Genomic DNA, 20,207 nt, shown 5'->3' with positions numbered 1-20,207 from the left:
TCTATCCTAACGAGTTGATGATCTTTATCAGGTGTGTTAAATAAGGGAGACATGCACAATATGCAGAGCAGTGGGTCCCGAGGACTGGAGTTGAGAACCACTGTCATAGGCTATACAAAGGTTATATATAAGTCACCAGTTATTCTGCAGTTTAGTTGAGTTAAAATAGCTCCTTCTCACAAACTTTATACACTCACATAAGTCATTCTGCAATAGAAAGGTAACGTTTCAATTTGTCGGAAATCTCACATTATTCTGTGGATTGTCTGTTTAAATCAATAGACTTTAAAAACACATTTGATTAAAACAAGTTTTATTTGATGTGTCCTGTTGTCTCTTGTGATGGGAATTAAATGTGCTTTTGTACACTTCGTCTTTTCCCAAATATTTGAACTGACCCATCTGCAGGAGGAGGTGACGGAGGAGGTGCCTGCTGGGCATGCAGACTGCACATATTCAAGCATAAAAATTACTGTTAAACAAAAAAACTGCAAATTCTAATAGCACAAAAGCTGAAACAGAAATAATTAGCAAAACTTACTGATTCTCACTCTCGCATCCTGCCAGTCTGGCTTTCTTGGGGCTAACCTCCACTCCCTGAACAGATTAAATTAATGTATATTAAAGGACTTTTAAATTGAAACAAATTTTTCTTAGGGTTCTGTTATAAATCTACCTGCGAGAAAGGAGCAGAGTGCTTCCTCGAGACGCGCAGGGGTGGAGGTCGCAAGAAAATTACCTGCCCGACAGGCGGAGCATGAGGAGGTGAACATCTATAAATACATAAAAGAGTACGGTAATAAACATTTCTAGAAACATTCAAGCAGGGAAAATATGTGTTTAAGAAACAAAACTGACAATTCTAATAGCATAAAGGTTAAAGGACAAGTTCGGTATTTTACACTTAAAGCCCTGTTTTCAGATTGTTTATGGTGAAAGAGAACGCTTTTGACTGAAATTTCAACATATGCGGCTGCCCCGAGAATTTTCGGGTGTTCGTGTTTCACCTCCCACCTTTACAATGGGTTTATAGGTGCACTGGAACAATCCTTTCTAAAATGCATTAAATTTTCGTTTACAAAGACGTGAAACTCACCGAGTGGTCAGGGGTGTTCACTGATATGCTCACACAAAAATCACTGCAAAAGATGCTTTCCAACAGCTGTTTTAGCATTCGTTGTTAACTTGTGGACCTTTTTTTTTCAAACGCCTCACACCCATATATTCTTCCGCTTAGAGCTTGAATAATAGACACTCCAGCTCAGGTGGTGGCGATAATCCACCTTTGCCAGTTGCAAGAATAAAAACAAAGTTCCCGGCGCGGAGTAATACCGTACCTCACAGCACATCTAATACAAGTCAATGGAGTTGGACAAAACTACAATAAAACCTGTTGGAATGCGTATTTTGCAGCGATTTTTGTGTGAGCACACCAGTGATCACCCCTGACCACTCGGTGAGTTTCACGTCTTTGTAAACGAAAGTTTAATGCATTTTAGGAAGGATTGTTCCAGTGCACCATTAAACCCATTGTAGAGATGGGAGGTGAAACACAAACACCCGAAAATTCTCGGGGCAGCCGCACATGTTGAAATTTCAGTCAAAACCGCTCCACTTCACCACAAACAATCCGAAAACAGGGCTCCAAGTGTAAAATACCGAACTTGTCCTTTAAGGCTGAAACAGAAATAATTAGCAAAACTTACTGATTTTCACTCCCGCATCCTGCCAGTCTGGCCCTCTTCGGCCTAACATCCACATCCCGCTCTTCCCCTAATTGAAGCTGTAATTAAAACAAACAGATTTAATCCATGTATATTAAAGGATTTTTAAAATGAAATTGAAATTTTTTTCTCAGGGCTCTGTTATAAATCTACCTGTGTGGGGGCAGCTCTGCGCTTCCTAGGGGAAGGCAGGAGTGGAGCCGCCTGCCGGACAGGCAAATCGTGAGGAGGTGAAGATCTATAAATACATAGAAATGTACGGTAAGAAACCTTTTTGGAAATATTCTAGCACTAAAAAAAGTCAAAATGAAACACAGCTAAATGTAATATTACAAAGATTAATGCAAAAAATGCAGAGACGCTTTTAAACTGTCTATGAATAAATACAAATTTACTGTAAAAAATGTTTCTGCAAACAAACTACTGTTAATGTTAAAGAAGCCCATGTAATATTTAAAAGGTAAAGACGAAAAATGGAGAGACGTTGTTAAACTTACTGAGGTATAGAGTTATAATCAACTTCCATATCCTCAAAAACATCTTCATTATTTTGCTGTAAATAAAACAAACAGTAATTTAAAACATGAATATAAAACTTTTTTTTACAATAAAATTGGCAATACTTGTGTTTATGGCTCTGATTAAAATGTACCTGTACCTGGGCAGACATTGGTGAGGGGAGGGCCGCAACCCGAGGCTCCTCAGGGAATGGAGCAGACACAGGAGCAGGTGAGGGGAGGGCCGCAACCCGAGGCTCCTCAGGGAATGGAGCAGACACAGGAGCAGGTGAGGGGAGGGCCGCAACCCGAGGCTCCACAGGGACTGGAGCAGACACAGGAGAAGGGGAGGGGATGGCGGCAGCCCGAGGCTCCTCCGGGACTGGAGCAGACACAGGAGCAGGTGTGGGGAGGGCCGCAACCCGACGCTCCTCAGGGACTGGAGCAGACACAGGAGCAGGTGAGTGGAGGGTCGCAACCCGAGGCTCCACAGGGACTGGAGCAGACACAGGAGCAGGTGAGGGGAGGGCCACAACCCAAGGCTCCTCAGGGACTGGAGCAGACACAGGAGCAGGTGAGTGGAGGGCCGAAACCCGAGGGTACTCAGGGACTGGAGTAGACACAGGAGCAGGTGAGGGGAGGGCCGCAACCCGAGGCTCCTCAGGGACTGGAGCAGACACAGGAGCAGGTGAGGGGAGGGCCGCAAACCGAGGCTCCTCAGGGACTGGAGCAGACACAGGAGCAGGTGAGGGGAGGGCCGCAACCCGAGGCTCCTCAGGGACTGGAGCAACCACAGGAACAGGTAAGGGGTGGTCCTCATTCTCTTCATCCAAGGAGAGGTCCTCCATTGGAAAGTCCTCTTGATCTAAATCAGATGGACTCGCAAATACGGTGGGAAATCTAGAAACATATGTAAAACTGTAAGTACTGTTTCTGCAAATGTTTAAGAATTATGCATCTGCTGTTAATTATTGTTTTTAAAAACAACCACAGTTCAAACTATAAAGATGACCTATTGCGTTTAACATTAATTGGTAGAATACATTTGCCCAAACTGATTTTATTAAAAATATTTTCTTTAAATATTGCATTAATCTGATTGTTCTGATCAATATGAATTGTATGACATTTACTGTACTAGTTCATTAATGTTATTATCAGTGTGTCAAATAAAATTCTGACAGATGCTGTAAGAGAATTTTAAATCTTTTCCAGATGCTGGTTTACATTCACCAGTCTTGAAACTTCAGTTACTGCGCATTACACTTTAAAATGCTGAATTGAACAAATAATTTTTTTTTTTTTAGAAAAATAAGTTTCCCATACCTTACGATAAACCTGGAGAGGTCCTTTAGCTTCCTACCCCACCGCCCTTCTCTTTGGAGACGAAAAATCCACCTGTCCATCGTCTCTCTTGCCAGTCTGCAAGCCAACCGTGAGGTTTCGGCAAACCTAACCAGGGTAAGCCCTACCTTAAATCTGTAAGAGAGGAACATCATTATTATAAACCAACTCAGCTGTCTAACAATTATGCATCTGATAACAGTGTCTTAATCACAGGAAGACAAAACAAAATAATGTTTATGCAATGAAACTATTGAAGAGTCGGGAGTTCTTACTGGAATTCTGCAGACACACTTCCGCTACCAGACAAACGCACTAAATCGAAAAATAAAGTATCCGCCCTTTCAGAGAGACTAGTCTCTGTCTCCATGATATCCTCCTAGAAATCACATTATCATCACAAACAGGTCATGTATTTATTACAGTGTAAGACTCGTTTGTATTGAAATGTACTTTTTTACCCTTTTGTGATGATAGAGATCAGAGTCCACATCCTTTTTATCTGTGGTACACAGTGGAACTGTGTACCAGAGATCATTCTTAGTTGGAAAAGCTGCTGAGAACAAAGCAGAGAGAGATGAAATAAAAAAACACTGACAGGTTTGTTAAAGTACCAATTCATAACAACATAAGATTATACTTTAGTATAATTTTCCACATATGTACAAAAATTAAGTCTTACCGTTTGGAGGAGCTGATGGCAGCTTCAGAGATGATGTCTCCTCGGTGGTCGCAACCCGAGGCTCCTCAGGGACTGGAGCAGACGCAGGAGCAGTTGAGGGTAGGGCCGCAACCCGAGGCTCCTCAGGGACTGGGGCAGACACAGGAGCAGGTGAGGGGAGGGCCGCAACCCGAGGCTCCTCAGGGACTGGAGCAGACACAGGAGCAGGTGAGGGGAGGGCCGCAACCGGAGGCTCCTCAGGGACTGGAGCAGACACAGGAGCAGGTGAGGGGACGGCCGCAACCCGAGGCTCCTCAGGGACTGGGGCAGACACAGGAGCAGGTGAGGGGAGGGCCGCACCCCGAGGCTCCTCAGGGACTGGAGCAGACACAGGAGCAGGTGAGGGGAGGGCCGCAACCCGAGGCTCCTCAGGGACTGGAGCAGACACAGGAGCAGGTGAGGGGAGGGCCGCAACCCGAGGCTCCTCAGGGACTGGAGCAGACACAGGAGCAGGTGAGGAGAGGGCCGCAACCCGAGGCTCCTCAGGGACTGGAGCAGACACAGGAGCAGGTGAGGAGAGGGCCCCAACCCGAGGCTCCTCAGGGACTGGAGCAGACACAGGAGCAGGTGAGGGGAGGGCCGCAACCCGAGGCTCCTCAGGGACTGGAGCAGACACAGGAGCAGGTGAGGGAAGGGCCGCAACCCGAGGCTCCTCAGGGACTGGAGCAGACACAGGAGCAGGTGAGGGGAGGGCCGCAACCCGAGGCTCCTCAGGGACTGGAGCAGACACAGGAGCAGGTGAGGGGAGGGCCGCAACCCGAGGCTCCTCAGGGACTGGAGCAGACACAGGAGCAGGTGAGGGGGGGTTCTCCATTTGAAAGTCCTCTTGATCTAAATCAGATGGACTCGCAAATACGGTGGGAAACCTAGAAATATATGTAAAAACTGTAAGTACTGTTTCTGCAAATGTTTAAGAATCAAGCAGCTGCTGTTTATTATTGTATTTAAAAACAACCACAGTTTAAACTATTAAGATGACCTATTGCGTTTAACATTAATCGGTAGAATACATTTATTAATACATTAATTCAAAACCGTTTTATTTCACCATAAACCATCTGAAAACAGGGCTTTAAGTGTAAAATATCAAACTTGTCCTTTAAGGCTGAAACAGAAATAATTAGCAAAACTTACTGATTTTCACTCCCACATCCTGCCAGTCTGGCCCACTTCGGCCTAACATCCACATCCCGCTCTTCCCCTAATTGAAGCTTTGGAACTGTGTACCAGAGATCATTCTTAGTTGGAAAAGCTGCTGAGAACAAAGCAGAGAGAGATGAAATAAAAAACACTGACAGGTTTGTTAAAGTACCAATTCATAACAACATAAGATTATACTTTAGTATAATTTTCCACATTTGTACAAAAATTAAGTCTTACCGTTTGGAGGAGCTGATGGCAGCTTCAGAGATGATGTCTCCTCGGATGTCGCAACCCGAGGCTCCTCAGGGACTGGAGCAGACACAGGAGCAGGTGAGGGGAGGGCCGCAACCCGAGGCTCCTCAGGGACTGGAGCAGACACATGAGCAGGTGAGGGGAGCGCCGCAACCCGAGGCTCCACAGGGACTGGAGCAGACACCGGCGCAGGTGAGGAGAGGGCCGCAACCCGAGGCTCCTCAGGGACTGGAGCAGACACAGAAGCAGGTGAGAGGAGGGCCGCAACCCGAGGCTCCTCAGGGACTGGAGTAGACACAGGAGCAGGTGAGGGGAGGGCCGCAACCCGAGGCTCCTCAGGGACTGGAGCAGACACAGGAGCAGGTGAGGGGAGGGCCGCAACCCGAGGCTCCTCAGGGACTGGAGCAGACACAGGAGCAGGTGAGGGGAGGGCCGCAACCCGAGGCTCCTCAGGGACTGGAGCAGACACAGGAGCAGGTGAGGGGGGGTCTCCATTTGAAAGTCCTCTTGATCTAAATCAGATAGACTCGCAAATACAGTGGGAAACCTAGAAAATATGTAAAAACTGTAAGTACTGTTTCTGCAAATGTTTAAGAATCAAGCAGCTGCTGTTTATTATTGTATTTAAAAACAACCACAGTTCAAACTATAAAGATGACCTATTGCGTTTAACATTAATCTGTAGAATACATTTATTAATACATTAATTCAAAACCGTTCTATTTCACCATAAACCATCTGAAAACAGGGCTTTAAGTGTAAAATACCAAACTTGTCCTTTAAGGCTGAAACAGAAATAATTAGCAAAACTTACTGATTTTCACTCCCACATCCTGCCAGTCTGGCCCACTTCGGCCTAACATCCACATCCCGCTCTTCCCCTAATTGAAGCTTTGGAACTGTGTACCAGAGATCATTCTTAGTTGGAAAAGCTGCTGAGAACAAAGCAGAGAGATATGAAATAAAAAAAACACTGACAGGTTTGTTAAAGTACCAATTCATAACAACATAAGATTATACTTTAGAATAATTTTCCAAATTTGTACAAAAATGAAGTCTTACCATTTGGAGGAGCTGATGGTGGCTTCAGAGATGATGTCTCCTCGGATGTCGCAACCCGAGGCTCCTCAGGGACTGGAGCAGACACAGGAGCAGGTGAGGGGAGGGCCGCAACCTGAGGCTCCTCAGGGACTGGAGCAGACACAGGAGCAGGTGAGGGGAGGGCCGCAACCCGAGGCTCCTCAGGGACTGGAGCAGACACAGGAGCAGGTGAGGGGAGGGCCGCAACCCGAGGCTCCTCAGGCACTGGAGCAGACACAGGAGCAGGTGAGGGGAGGGCCACAACCCGAGGCTCCTCAGGGACTGGAGCAGACACAGAAGCAGGTGAGGGGAGGGCCGCAACCCAAGGCTCCTCAGGGACTGGAGGAGACACAGGAGCAGGTGAGGGGAGGGCCGCAACCCGAGGCTCCTCAGGGACTGGAGCAGACACAGGAGCAGGGGAGGGGAGGTTCTCCATTGGAAAGTCCTCTTGATCTAAATCAGATGGACTCGCAAATACGGTGGGAAACCTAGAAACATATGTAAAAACTGTAAGTACTGTTTCTGCAAATGTTTAAGAATTAAGCAGCTGCTGTTTATTATTGTTTTTAAAAACAACCACAGTTCAAACTATAAAGATGACCTATTGCGTTTAACATTAATTGGTAGAATACATTTATTAATACATTAATTCAAAACCGTTCTATTTCAACATAAACAATCTGAAAACAGGGCTTTAAGTGTAAAATACCAAACTTGTCCTTTAAGGCTGAAACAGAAATAATTAGCAAAACTTACTGATTTTCACTCCCGCATCCTGCCAGTCTGGCCCACTTCGGCCTAACATCCACATCCCGCTCTTCCCCTAATTGAAGCTGTGGAACTGTGTACCAGAGATCATTCTTAGCTGGAAAAGCTGCTGAGAACAAAGCAGAGAGATATGAAATAAAAAAACACTGACAGGTTTGTTAAAGTACCAATTCGTAACAACATAAGATTATACTTTAGTATAATTTTCCACATTTGTACAAAAATGAAGTCTTACCGTTTGGAGGAGCTGATGGCGGCTTCAGAGATGATGTCTCCTCGGATGTCGCAACCCGAGGCTCCTCAGAGACTGGAGCAGACACAGGAGCAGGTGAGGGGAGGGCCGCAACCCGAGGCTCCTCAGGGACTGGAGCAGACACAGGAGCAGGTGAGGGGAGGGCCGCAACCCGAGGCTCCTCAGGGACTGGAGCAGACACAGGAGCAGGTGAGGGGAGGGCCGCAACCCGAGGCTCCTCAGGGACTGGAGCAGACACAGGAGCAGGTGAGGGGAGGTTCTCCATTGGAAAGTCCTCTTGATCTAAATCAGATGGACTCGCAAATACGGTGGGAAACCTAGAAACATATGTAAAAACTGTAAGTACTGTTTCTGCAAATGTTTAAGAATTAAACAGCTGCTGTTTATTATTCTTTTTAAAAACAACCACAGTTCAAACTATAAAGATGACATATTGCGTTTAACATTAATTGGTAGAATACATTTATTAATAGGGCTGCACGATTAATCGTTTTTAAACCGAAATCGCGATTTGGATGGGTGCGATTTTCGAATCGCAAAAGCGGCGATTATTTTGATTCAGTACTATCAAATATAACAATCATCTAGTACGCCGTTTTTGACAGTTCGCTTCATGCGCATTTTACGGTTGATGCAGTTTAAACCAATAGAGGGCATTAACACTGAGGTGCTGACTGAACGTCAGATAACGCCATTGCGCGAGCAGCAGTTCAACTCCCCAACAAAGTGTACGGCCATATGATTTCCGGACACGGACAGAATCGCTAAATGCATACAAATGGAATTAACTGCACAACGCAGAATGTCATGGAAGTTGGCAGATTTTGGATTCAGTCATTTTTAAAACCCATTATAACTTATTAACCGGCAAATGAGAGGACAGAAATGCGCGAAAACATTTCCCTTTTGTGTAATGTTGGACTTAAAGAAAGGTGTATATACGTCCGTTTCTCGTCATGAATCGCAAACAATGACAAGCGCCTCATCAGACTATAAGCAGGTTTCATTAAAGCCCGGAACACATCAGACGAAAGAGGTACATTATATTTTCTTGCACGCGCACATCCGCACCGCTTTGAAAGTATATTTACATGCATGAGGGTTCATGAAGCGCGAACACAGCAAGTAGTCAGCACACGCGTGATCACTAAACTTAAGTTTTCCTTCTTGTCTAATTGAACATAAACAGCTGGATGTTTATCAGTATATTGAAGCAGAGCAGTTTTAAAGCTGTCTTGTGTCTTAAAGTGACAGTAACCTGGTGCTTTCTGTGTCAGAAATGTTTATTACACACCAAAAATTAAAATCACTCCTTACTCTTAACTGAACAAGCTTCTGCAGCTCCACATTTAAAATCCTACAGTGAGGACTGTGCAGTGTTTTATTTGTATTTTTTGCTTATGTTAAATCATAGATTCTAATAACTAATATATTTACATTTATTACAGATGCCTGAAAAGTAAAACAAGAAGAGTACAGTCTTTTGATTTAAAGAAAAAACGAAACATTTGCTTGTCAGAAGCATTGTTGTAGTGACAGCCAAAATACATTGGCCTATAGCCCTATATGTTATTTAAAAAAAACTTTCAATACATTTTTGTTAAACTGTATTTTGTTTAATGTTCTTAGATTAAAAAAAAAGTGTGTCTGCAGAAGAGCAAAGTCTTGCAGACACCTTGGTACAATGTTTAAGAAGTATTAAATAAACAGTAGCACAGCATCTTTCTTTGGTGCTATTAAAACCACCACATCAAACCTGGATGTAGCTTTTTTATTATATACCAATGAATCGCACTTTAAATCGCAATTTTGATCAGAAAAATCGCAATTAGATTTTTTCCGAATCGTCCAGCCCTATTTATTAATACATTAATTCAAAACCGTTCTATTTCACCATAAACAATCTGAAAACAGGGCTTTAATTGTAAAATACCAAACTTGTCCTTTAAGGCTGAAACAGAAATAATTAGCAAAACTTACTGATTTTCACTCCCACATCCTGCCAGTCTGGCCCACTTCGGCCTAACATCCACATCCCGCTCTTCCCCTAATTGAAGCTCTGGAACTGTGTACCAGAGATCATTCTTAGTTGGAAAAGCTGCTGAGAACAAAGCAGAGAGATATGAAATAAAAAAAACACTGACAGGTTTGTTAAAGTACCAATTCATAACAACATGAGATTATACTTTAGAATAATTTTCCACATTTGTACAAAAATGAAGTCTTACTGTTTGGAGGAGCTGATGGCGGCTTCAGAGATGATGTCTCCTCGGATGTCTGCACCGCACGCCCAATGAGCGCCTCCTCCACCTGTGGAGCAACAGCACTGGTAGCGACTGCAGGCTCCGAGGGGCAAGCATCGCTTTCCACACTGCTACTCACAGAGTTGGAGGGCTCAGTGGGTTGAGGAGGTGCCGGGACATCCGGTCGAATGCTAACAAGTGGACGATCTTTTCTATATAAAAAGATCGTCGACCCATTTTCAAGATGAGAATAGGCCCTCATCAATTTATCAGGGCACTGACGTCCTGCACCTAAAATGACGACGACACTCATGACTTGAAACTCAAATAACACCTCTAACACAACAACAACAAGATGATAAACACGCTAGATATAATGCCTTGAACACTGACGACTACCAAAACCACACCGAACATACACCGAACTATAAACCCACAACTTTGTGATGAGCGCGCTGGCTTATATAGCTGCCGGAACTCTGATGTAATAATCACGACATCATAGCTCTCAATATGATGATGTCATCATTCATACACTGCGTTGCTACAGTTATTATAGTCAACATATTTATTATTTTTTATTTATATAAAATAGAAATGGATGTAATTAACTATTTTATTTTTTCTTTTGCAATCTAGTTTGTTGTTCAGCAATAAAATGCCTGTGAAAGACACAAACTTTTCTTCGCTCACCAGTAACTGTTTCACTTCCCACTTTCATCTCTTTAGTGAAAATACCCACTACCAACAAAAAAAGAAAAAAACAAACCACATAAATGGAAACAATACCTACACAATGACATGATTTTATATATCTAAACAGTGGTATGCACAGACCTCCGCATGGGGCAGGTGCAGAAGGACAAAAGAAGGCCCTTTTTTCCTTTGTAACCGATGCTGATATATGTGATGCATAACTCACTGGTCAATCCAAAAACACAGAAATTGTCAATTGTTTAATGAATTATTTTAATTTATTTAATAATTTATTACCATTACTAAATATTTTTTACTTTTGTTTGTTTCATTTGAAACAAAATACTGAGAATAAGAAAGGTTGTTGTGTGGTAACTACTGTATGTTCAATATAGTGGATATTAGTTTTTAATACATAAAAGATTCTTAGGCTTACACTGGTTTACCACAAATTAACAGCTTTTGCTACAGTAACCACAGCTTAACCATATTATTTATTAGTAAATATGGTAATACACTGGTAATCAATGTCAAAACCATGTTTTTACTCTTTTACCCATGGATAATTTTCACATAACCACAAAACTTAAATGTGTCAGTATATTAAAAAAACCTAATACTCACTGGACTGATAATATTTAAACAAGTACATGAGGACGGGCTAAACCATATTGTTAAACTGACTTGTATAAAAACAAATTGAATTTTTTTTTTTATTCAAAAATACGGTAGCAAAATACGTTTTTTTATTGTAATTGATTAAGCTTAAGTCTTAACACGCTGCCACATTTGTTTCATTTTTAATACACATTTACATGTTTCTTATTACCTGTCATGCGTTGATGACATCTTGTGATGTACAGTATGCGGTTAAGACACTGCTGTTAAGTTCATGTAAAGAAATCTCCACCTAGATGCACAGAGCTTCAGCTCCACGGCCAAAACCTCACGTGTTAAAGTCGGATCTCACATTACTCTGTGGATTATCTGTTTAAATGAACAGACTTAACAAAGAATTTAAAAACACATCATGTTTATGAACATAATGGCATTTATTTGGGTTGTGCATATTCGCCGGTGGTGCACAGCTGCATTACTATAACCTGAAAAAGAAAAAATACATCTATCATTCAGTGTTTAAACAGATAGATCAGTATGAATTGTATGACATCTACAGTACTAGTTCACTACTGTTACTACAATTGTGCAAAAAAAAAATATATATATATATATTTCTGACAGATGCTGTAGCAGCATTTTAAAGTTCAGATTTAATAACAGCTTGCGCCAGCGCAAACCATAATTTTGGCATTAAATAATGAGTGTGGGGATTATTACAGTGGACAATTAGCGTGAAAAGGCATGGGCTAGTTATTTTTGTGATTGACCTTATTGCATATACATTTTTGGAAGTTTCAGATGCAAAATTTATTGGGGAAGAGTATTTAAATGATTCACACAACAAGATTTACTTGCATGTTGTTTGCATGTGTGAAATTACTGGTATTTGTGCCATTATTTAAAGACAAAAAAAGAAACCATTTGCACTTGAAAGGGCTGCGATTGTTGCTGATATAGGAGGCTCGAGATCAGAGAGCGCAAAGATTTTTTTCCACATAAAACAGTTTTAGAAGGCCAGAGGAACATATTATTCAAAAATACTGTTTGCAAAGCATTATTTTTTATTTGCTGAAGGCAATAAAAGAGGAGTCACTAGGAGAAGTCACACAATACCCAGTGTTTTAAAACTTCTTGTACAACTTCATTTTTTCTTTGCCGTGTTAGTTGGGATTTCACACCCCGCATTTTCACCTGCGATTTCCGTGGTGCTGAACTCAAGCGCATCAGGCGTTAACAGATCACCCGCACCTGCAGGAGCATCAGCTTCTATTTGCGACCCTAAACTAATTTGCGCTGCTTTTAGTAGAGATTGCGCTGGACCTTAAGAAAATCAGCTGCTGCGTCTGTGTTTTTTAATTTGCGCCTTTTTAGTAAATAAACCGCAGATATTACCACTCCCACCTGCGCTATTTGGGAATTGCGCCCTCACATTAATTTGGCCCGTTTAGTAAATCTGGCCCTAAATCTTTTCCAGACGCTGGTTTACATTCACCAGTCCAGAAACTAAAGTTACTGCTCTTTACACTTTAAACTGTTCAACACATTTTTTTCCCCACGGGACAAACAGATACCTCGCCCACAAAAAAAAGTTACCCATACCTTTCGATAAACCTGTCAATCAGCTTCAGACCCCACCACTCTTCTCTTCGTAGCCGAAGAATCCACCTGTCCATCGTGTCCCTTGCCAGTGTGCAAGCTAGCCAACCGTGAGGTTTGGGCAAACCTAAACAGGGTAAGCCCTACCTTAAATCTGTAAGCGAAGGACATCTTCATTTTAAACCAACTCAGCTCTTTAACAATTATGTATCTGATCACTGTGTCTTAATCACAGGAGAACAAAACAAAATAATGTTCATGCAATGAAACAACTGAAGATCCGGGTGTTCTTACCGGAAGCCTGCAGACACGTATCCGCAACCAGACACACGGACTAAATCAAAGACTAAAGTCTCCGCCCTCTCGTGAAGACTACTAGTCTCCGTCCCCATGATATTATCCTAGAAATCACATTATCATAACTTATGTTATGTATGTATTAAAGTGTAAGACTATTGAACACTCTGGCTTGAACTATAATTTAATTTATTTGACTCTTTTGTGATGATAGAGATTCACAATACTCTCTATACAACATCTTTAAAGAAAACACAAGCTGACAGAATCTCACCTGTGGTGTGTAGACTGAAGGTGTTTCTTAATGTCAAGGGTACTTCCTAGGCAGGACTGGTCGTTCCAACTTACTTCCTTCAGAGGCAAGGCGAGGCTCCTCTTAGCATTCGGAGAACACATAAATGGAACAGGCTAGCAAGTGCACGTTATTGCATTATTACGTCAGTAATAAGGTGTGCTTTCGGCACTGCGCGCATAGGATTGTGGGTGATTTCAGAGTGCGAAGAGCGTGAAGGCTACACATATGCATACTTTCCTGTATATGGGATATTTTTCGACGGATGTCGATGACGTAGCATCCTCGAAATTCTGGCTTCCGAGGATCCTTCCTTGACATTGAGAAACACCTTGATTCTTCTGGAGAAGATGAGGATGTGGACTCTTCAGGTTCCACTGTGACCCACAGAAAAGCTGCTGAGAACAAAGCATAGAGGTTAAATAAAACACCACTGACTGGTTTGTTAAAGTACCATTTGATATTCATAACAACAGAAGTTTATACTTTAGTATAATTTTCACTAATATGAACAAAAATGAAGTGCAGCCACACACTTCACGGGAAGCTGATGACTGCTCCAGGGAGACGCTCTCTCCTGGATTCTCCACATCACCATCGGTCACCTCAATCTGAGGCTGATGGCAGGCTGTGGATTGACCGGTCGGCACTAAACTCCTCTGTGAGTGATTCGCTCTCAACAACAGAGGATTTCCTGATACGAGAGAAACAAAAATAATAAGCCGACAGTAAATAATTTGCCTTAACAGCTAAAAAACTATCATGCAAATTGATACACTTGATATATGAGACAGATGCAAAGAGTAGAAATCTATAACAAACACTTTCTATGGAAATTCTTTATATTTACTATGCAGTCTCACTGCTTGGAGAGGCTCGTGATGAGATAAAGTCTCCCTTTCCTCAAAGTCTTCCACCTCTATAGTCATAAATAATAATAATTATTAACTTAATCACTAAATATTTTTACTTCAGTTTTTTATACTGAAAATAAGAAGGGTTGTTATGTGAAATTATGTTTAATATTGTTGATATTAGTTTTTAAGCTTACTATAGTTGTTTATCACAAATTAACAGCTTTTGCTACCGTAACCATAGCTTAACCATGTTATTTATTAGTAAAAAAAAAATGGTAATACACTTGTAATCAATTTCAAAAACATGTTTTACTCTTTTACTATTAAAACCCATGGATAATTTTCATAAAGGACCACAGAACGTAAATGTGTCAGTATATTAAAAAAAACTAACACTCACATGATGGCATTTATTTAGGTTTTGCATATTCACCAGTACACTTCAGGCTGTCCCTGTACTTCAGTCCTCACACTTTTAGTCTTATTAAAGACCTACATATAAAAATATTATACTGTGCAGTGCATAGCCAGAGCGAGCAAAGACATGTATATCAAAGCAGGAAGGTCAAGCTGAAGAGAAAGAAAGAGGATGAGAAATGAAATATGGCAATGTTAATGGTTTTCATCTCAGGCCAGCCTGGGAGCCAAACTTGGCAACCCTGACTAATCATTGAGCATCACTGGATGTTTATCATTTTAAACTAAAACTAATAATGTCAATAAAACACTTCACAATCTTACATTCTCTTCATAAAATGACTTCCCACTGAAGCAATTGGATAAAACCTTGTACTGCTTATACTGTACCTCTGTTATGGGCACCAAAGGTTCTCGGAGCAGAGATCAAGATCATGTAATGCAGTGCGAAAATATAAACAAACAGACAGTCAACAAATAAACACAGTCAACAAATGTTAATATAGAAATCTTTCTTACAGTGTGACCCCTATAGGATATTTCTTTACTTATTAAATAGAAGATTGTTTACTGTGTTTATTAAGGACAAAAGATATAATGTAATTTTCTTATCAGAAATGAATTACAAGCATGTGACTGTTTTCATTAGTCAGTCATATCAATTATATTATACAGCGCCCGAACATAGTACCCTTGGCTTGGTAACTTTCTATAGACGGTTTCAGCAGTAACAACATAAAAAACGGCTTTTGTGCAACACACGTAACTTCCGGCAAACTCCGCTAAGAATCAATAGACCCTTTTACAGCCCACGGCAATGAAAGTGGTGTTGTTCCCCAGCATCAAAGTGTCTAGTTGTTGCGTTTGGTTGTACTAATATAATATATATAATATATGTATCTGCCCACTTTATATTTGGCCTCTGCTAACGCCTTCTATCCACTCCACTATAGTATAGGATCTGGTAGATGTGTTGAAAAATTGATAGTCAACTTTTTAAAATAACTTTCTCTGTCTGTGTTGCTTCACTGCTGATTCTTGCCAGACTTCCGTTGCCAAAATGCGCGCGCATTCGCTGCCACGTCATCATTGTTTACAAACAGTAAAATGGTCTATAACAACAAATTCCTTTTAGAGTAGTTTATTTCTATTAACAAGCAAAACAAACAATAAGTAGATTACCTTAGTTTATATTTCATAGCTTAAACATATAAAAACGACACTGAGCTAACGCTGCTGTGTAAAATGTTTAGAATGTTAAACTACACACCAGCTGCCAAACCTCACTTCACATAGTGGTGATTTATAATTGCCATCTCCCCTTGTCTTTAGGAAACCAAAACATTTGTTATTTTTGACGAGGTATTTGTTCCAGAGTTCATTTAGCCACTAACAGTTAGTCAGGCCACTAAACAAACAGAAACCGGAAGTAAAGTTCCGACCAGACAAGTAACCGTGATAACGCACGTGCGTCGGGCGCTGCATAATATCATTGCGCCAGCTGCATGTGTGGCAGCAACGTTTCTTGATTATTACGCCGGAATGTGACTATAGTTTCTAGCCATATCGGCCAACAAAATCACAGCTTTTAATTTTCCGTCGGTCTTAGTAACCTTACACGATGTAACTACAGAAGAGTCATATTTTAAATAGGGAAAATATCGAAACTCTTTGATCATTTGTTGTTTAAGCGTGACGATAACGGTCTAAAAGTGATACCGCCAGACCAGGATATCGGCTGAATGGATTCCCAAAACGGTAAAAATCAATTGTTTAACTCTATGGGAGCCGTAAAAAAGCATATATTTTTAAAAAGTGGAGTGCCCAAGATCTGTCTAAACAAAACACGTGTGGCTCCTGCACTAACTTAAGTGTAAAAACGTTGTCCTCTTCATGTTAATCTTACACACATCTTGTGACAAACTAAAACTGACATTAAAGTCAACATTAAATATTTTAATTAAAACACACTTAACTTACAGTCTGTAAATCATAAGCGCGAGAATTTCCTAGTTGAGTTGGAAATGCCTTGGGGCATTTCAGTTTGAGTCGTAACGTTAGTCGTTTTAGTCTCTGGATCAGCGAGAACGAACTTGTAACTATGCAGATTTTATACATGCACAAACAGCTAAATAATATAAAAAGAAAACATGAAATCTTATTATTTGACTCTCTTGATCGTATACTGATTGTGATTGGATGAAAGGTGTCGGAGATCATTCTCAAGTCTCGTGATCAGCACTACTGCTGTTGCTGCTAATGGCGCTGCAACAACTGACAGTTGGATGACGTCAAAGTACCGCGAGAGCATTTCGATAGCAGTCTCCGTTGTATGACTTCTCGAATCGCTCTCGCGGGATTTTTATGTTATCTGCCGCTCGGTTCTTGTGACGCCACATTTCAGTCACTAAATAAATCAGCGTTGCAGTCCAAAAACCGGTTTAGGACACCCGTACGGGGACAAGTAAATTAGGCTTAAAATACGGAACGTCCCGGCTAATGCGCGACAGTTGGCAACCTAAAGTACTAGGAAAGGTGAGGAGCAGATGAGCAATTAAAATCCGATCACGCATTACGTTATCCTCGCCTTCAGGAGATGCCACTTGAGCGCAACCTCTCAAGCTTTGGGAAAAAACGCCTTTATTTTTAGACGCGACATGCTCCTCAAACGTTTACATCAATAATTAAACGAATATGAAACGAAAGTACGAAAACGAAAGTAAATAAAAATCTTTTAATAATATTATTATATTATTTTATTTTTAACAGCAGATGCGGGACGCAGAGAGGGGGAAGTTGGGACCACGTCTAAAGAGTGGCGTACACAGACCTAGGGGGAGTTTATACTTTGTAAACCAGCGCTAATAAAATGTTATGCATAACACACCATTCAATCAAAATTAGTTACCTAAATATTAATTTACAATATGTATTTTTTTTTAAAACAAAATACTGAGAATAATGAAGGTTATTATGTGAAAATGTAATATTGTTGATAGTAGTTTTCAATATAAAAGATCAAACATCTATGGTTTACCACAAATTAACAGCTTTTGCTACCCATTGCTTTACCATGTATTTATTAGTAAAAGTGGTAGCGTTAATGCAATGGTATTCAGTGCCAAAACATGTTTTTACTGTTAAAGGCTATAAAAAACATGGATAATTTTAAAAAACGAAAATCCTATACTTCAGAGAGACGTGCATATGAAGTAAGTATAGCCTAACTATAAACATATGCACTGTAAATAAATGTGTAAGCAGTGAAACAGCGCAAATGCAAACAGGGACCAGGGTAAAAATGCGTTTTGAGTTTAAAAACATTGAGTTCCCCCTCCCTTTCCTCACAGTGTTTTGGCCCACTGCCTGTGTTTCCTTTTTTATTATTTTTCCAGGGTGCGTTGCAAACTTCCCAAGAAACGCCAAATAAACAGTCGCTCCGGTCAGGATACAGAAAAAATACGTTGTTTTTTATTACTCTATTCGCCAAGTGTATTTTAATCATTCACCGCACAATTGCGCAACTCCCTCTAAAGTTTGTTTATCAAGTGTTTTGATCTTAAGGGAATAGGGCATATGAGGATAACTTCGGATTGGAATTACACACAAGTTCTTTACAGTGAAACTCCAGGCAGTAAGTATGCTGTCAAGCAATTTTTCTTACTTTAAATGTCAGATAAAGTGATTATTTTCTTTACAGATGATAATGTTTGAGAGTATAACACCAGCTAGCTATGGGTTTAAAGTGAAGTTCAAGTTTAATCATTGTAAACAGCTTCCAAAACATTGCAATACGTGGTTTTGTAGAAGAATATTGCTTTTGTTTACATTTATACTTACAAGTAGCTACAATTCTGCTGTGTTATTTGTGCCCCCCTCAAAAATTACTCTTGAGAAATAATATTTACTCCTATAAAACTTGATCAAGTGATGTTTTACAATGCTAAATCCATAGTAAAAAATAATATTGACATACATTTTTTATATTTGCGTCTGTCACTATGATTATATGGGAATAAAATACTGTCTTGACTTCTGTTGTTTGTTTAACATACACTGATCTGCGTGTGAGCAGAGTATTTTTTACACTTAACTGTGTAAAATTTAAACATTAACAGTGTGAATAAATGCGCATCTCTCAGTAGCCTATAGTAGATACAATGTTTGCATTCCTGTAAGATGTAAGATCCTGTACCATCTGCATTCTACATCTGCATTCCTGTGCATCCTGTGCTTACTAATAGTGATCAAGACTATTGGAGAGTAGTTGTCAAATCACAGTATAAAACAATAAAAACAGCCAATTCATCACCGCTTTAACCTGCATTTAAAATGTTTTCACTTCTGCACTTTATATTGGGGCGAGGTGCCATTGTATAGATTTTGTAGAAAGGCCTGCTGTATTAGACTTTGAAAACCCCTGATCTAGTTAAATGATTTCATAACACTGTTTATGAAAATACAATGATAGTGCAATTGGTGGTCCATAACAATGGCTAATGATTAAACATGCTTGAGATCTTTAACACTTAACCGACTTTTTCAGTTTTTCTTCGGATAAATCCACCCTGAACCAGTGTCAGCTGAGACAAACCTTCTTTTGTGAAATTTGAGACACTGCTGGTTACATAACAGACTGAGGCCATTGGTGAAGAAAGCATCTTTGAAAGCATTAGCATTTCTGAATATCAAAGACCTAAAACTATCAGCTAAGGTAAGAATATCGCATAATATTTGCCAATTTGGAGCCATCTTTGTGTTGTGAATGATTTACTAACTCTGTAGACCTTGGCCAGTTTGGACTCACCAAACCATTTGAATAATTTCTTGTTTTTGTGTATATCATGATCATTCAGTACTGACAGTGTTGCTGAGGAGCATGGCTAAGCGTGTTGCTGTGATTGGAGCAGGCCATGCTGGGCTTGTCTCCATCAAATGTTGCTTGGATGAAGGTCTGGAGCCGGTGTGTTTCGAAAGCAGTGATGATATCGGTGGACTCTGGAGATTTAAGGTGTCTCATTTTCTCTCAAAATGTCTCATTTTGAAAAAAATGTATTTACTACAATGTCTCTAACCAATTGTCTGTGTCCTATATGTTCATTTAGGAGACACATGAGGCAGAACGCACCAGTGAACACCTCTAAAGAGATGATGTGCTTCAGTGATTTCCCGATGCCGGATCATTTCCCAAACTACCTGCACAACTCCCTGCTCCTGCAGTACTTAAGACTATACGCTGAACACTTCGGCCTGCTCAAACATATTCAATTAAAGGTTTTTAGCGTCATGCCATTGTAAAAAGTGCTGATCTCAAAATCACATTCATGTTCAGAAGTCTCTTTTTTAGTAAGGTGTTTAACATTCAATCCGTATGTGTTTCAGACTACAGTAAGCAGTGTAAGAGAG

The 20,207-nt window shown here is 40.7% G+C and overlaps 1 protein-coding gene and 3 long non-coding RNA genes across 4 annotated transcripts in view; 1 reads left to right on the top strand and 3 right to left on the bottom strand.

Moving 5' to 3' along the window:
- Nucleotides 1-2: 2 nt before the first annotated feature.
- On the bottom strand, nucleotides 3-774 carry LOC141350329 (uncharacterized). The gene is made up of 3 exons (XR_012358420.1): nucleotides 677-774; nucleotides 542-597; nucleotides 3-446 (listed from the first exon to the last, which is right to left on the bottom strand). It is a non-coding gene; the product is annotated as an uncharacterized lncRNA (long non-coding RNA).
- Nucleotides 775-1,702: 928 nt separating this feature from the next.
- Nucleotides 1,703-20,207, bottom strand: part of LOC141350285 (uncharacterized) — a 31,152-nt gene continuing 12,647 nt past the window's right edge. Inside the window, exons 6-9 of the mRNA XM_073855368.1 lie at nucleotides 2,383-3,121; nucleotides 2,222-2,277; nucleotides 1,878-1,962; nucleotides 1,703-1,783 (exon numbers count right to left, since the gene is read on the bottom strand). Coding sequence (XP_073711469.1) covers nucleotides 1,703-1,783; nucleotides 1,878-1,962; nucleotides 2,222-2,277; nucleotides 2,383-3,121 — 961 coding nt within the window. The remainder of the gene's footprint in view (nucleotides 1,784-1,877; nucleotides 1,963-2,221; nucleotides 2,278-2,382; nucleotides 3,122-20,207) is intronic.
- LOC141350552 (uncharacterized) lies at nucleotides 12,627-17,360 on the bottom strand. The gene is made up of 5 exons (XR_012358604.1): nucleotides 16,782-17,360; nucleotides 14,064-14,221; nucleotides 13,510-13,922; nucleotides 13,233-13,339; nucleotides 12,627-13,092 (listed from the first exon to the last, which is right to left on the bottom strand). It is a non-coding gene; the product is annotated as an uncharacterized lncRNA (long non-coding RNA).
- Nucleotides 18,204-19,937, top strand: LOC141350550 (uncharacterized). The gene is made up of 3 exons (XR_012358601.1): nucleotides 18,204-19,515; nucleotides 19,658-19,812; nucleotides 19,907-19,937. It is a non-coding gene; the product is annotated as an uncharacterized lncRNA (long non-coding RNA).

Source organism: Misgurnus anguillicaudatus, chromosome 18 (assembly GCF_027580225.2).
Source record: "Misgurnus anguillicaudatus chromosome 18, ASM2758022v2, whole genome shotgun sequence".
In the NCBI taxonomy this organism is placed as follows: domain Eukaryota; kingdom Metazoa; phylum Chordata; class Actinopteri; order Cypriniformes; family Cobitidae; genus Misgurnus; species Misgurnus anguillicaudatus.
The sequence above is the reverse complement of the archived record's forward strand: the minus strand, read 5'-3'. Positions and strand labels throughout refer to the sequence as shown.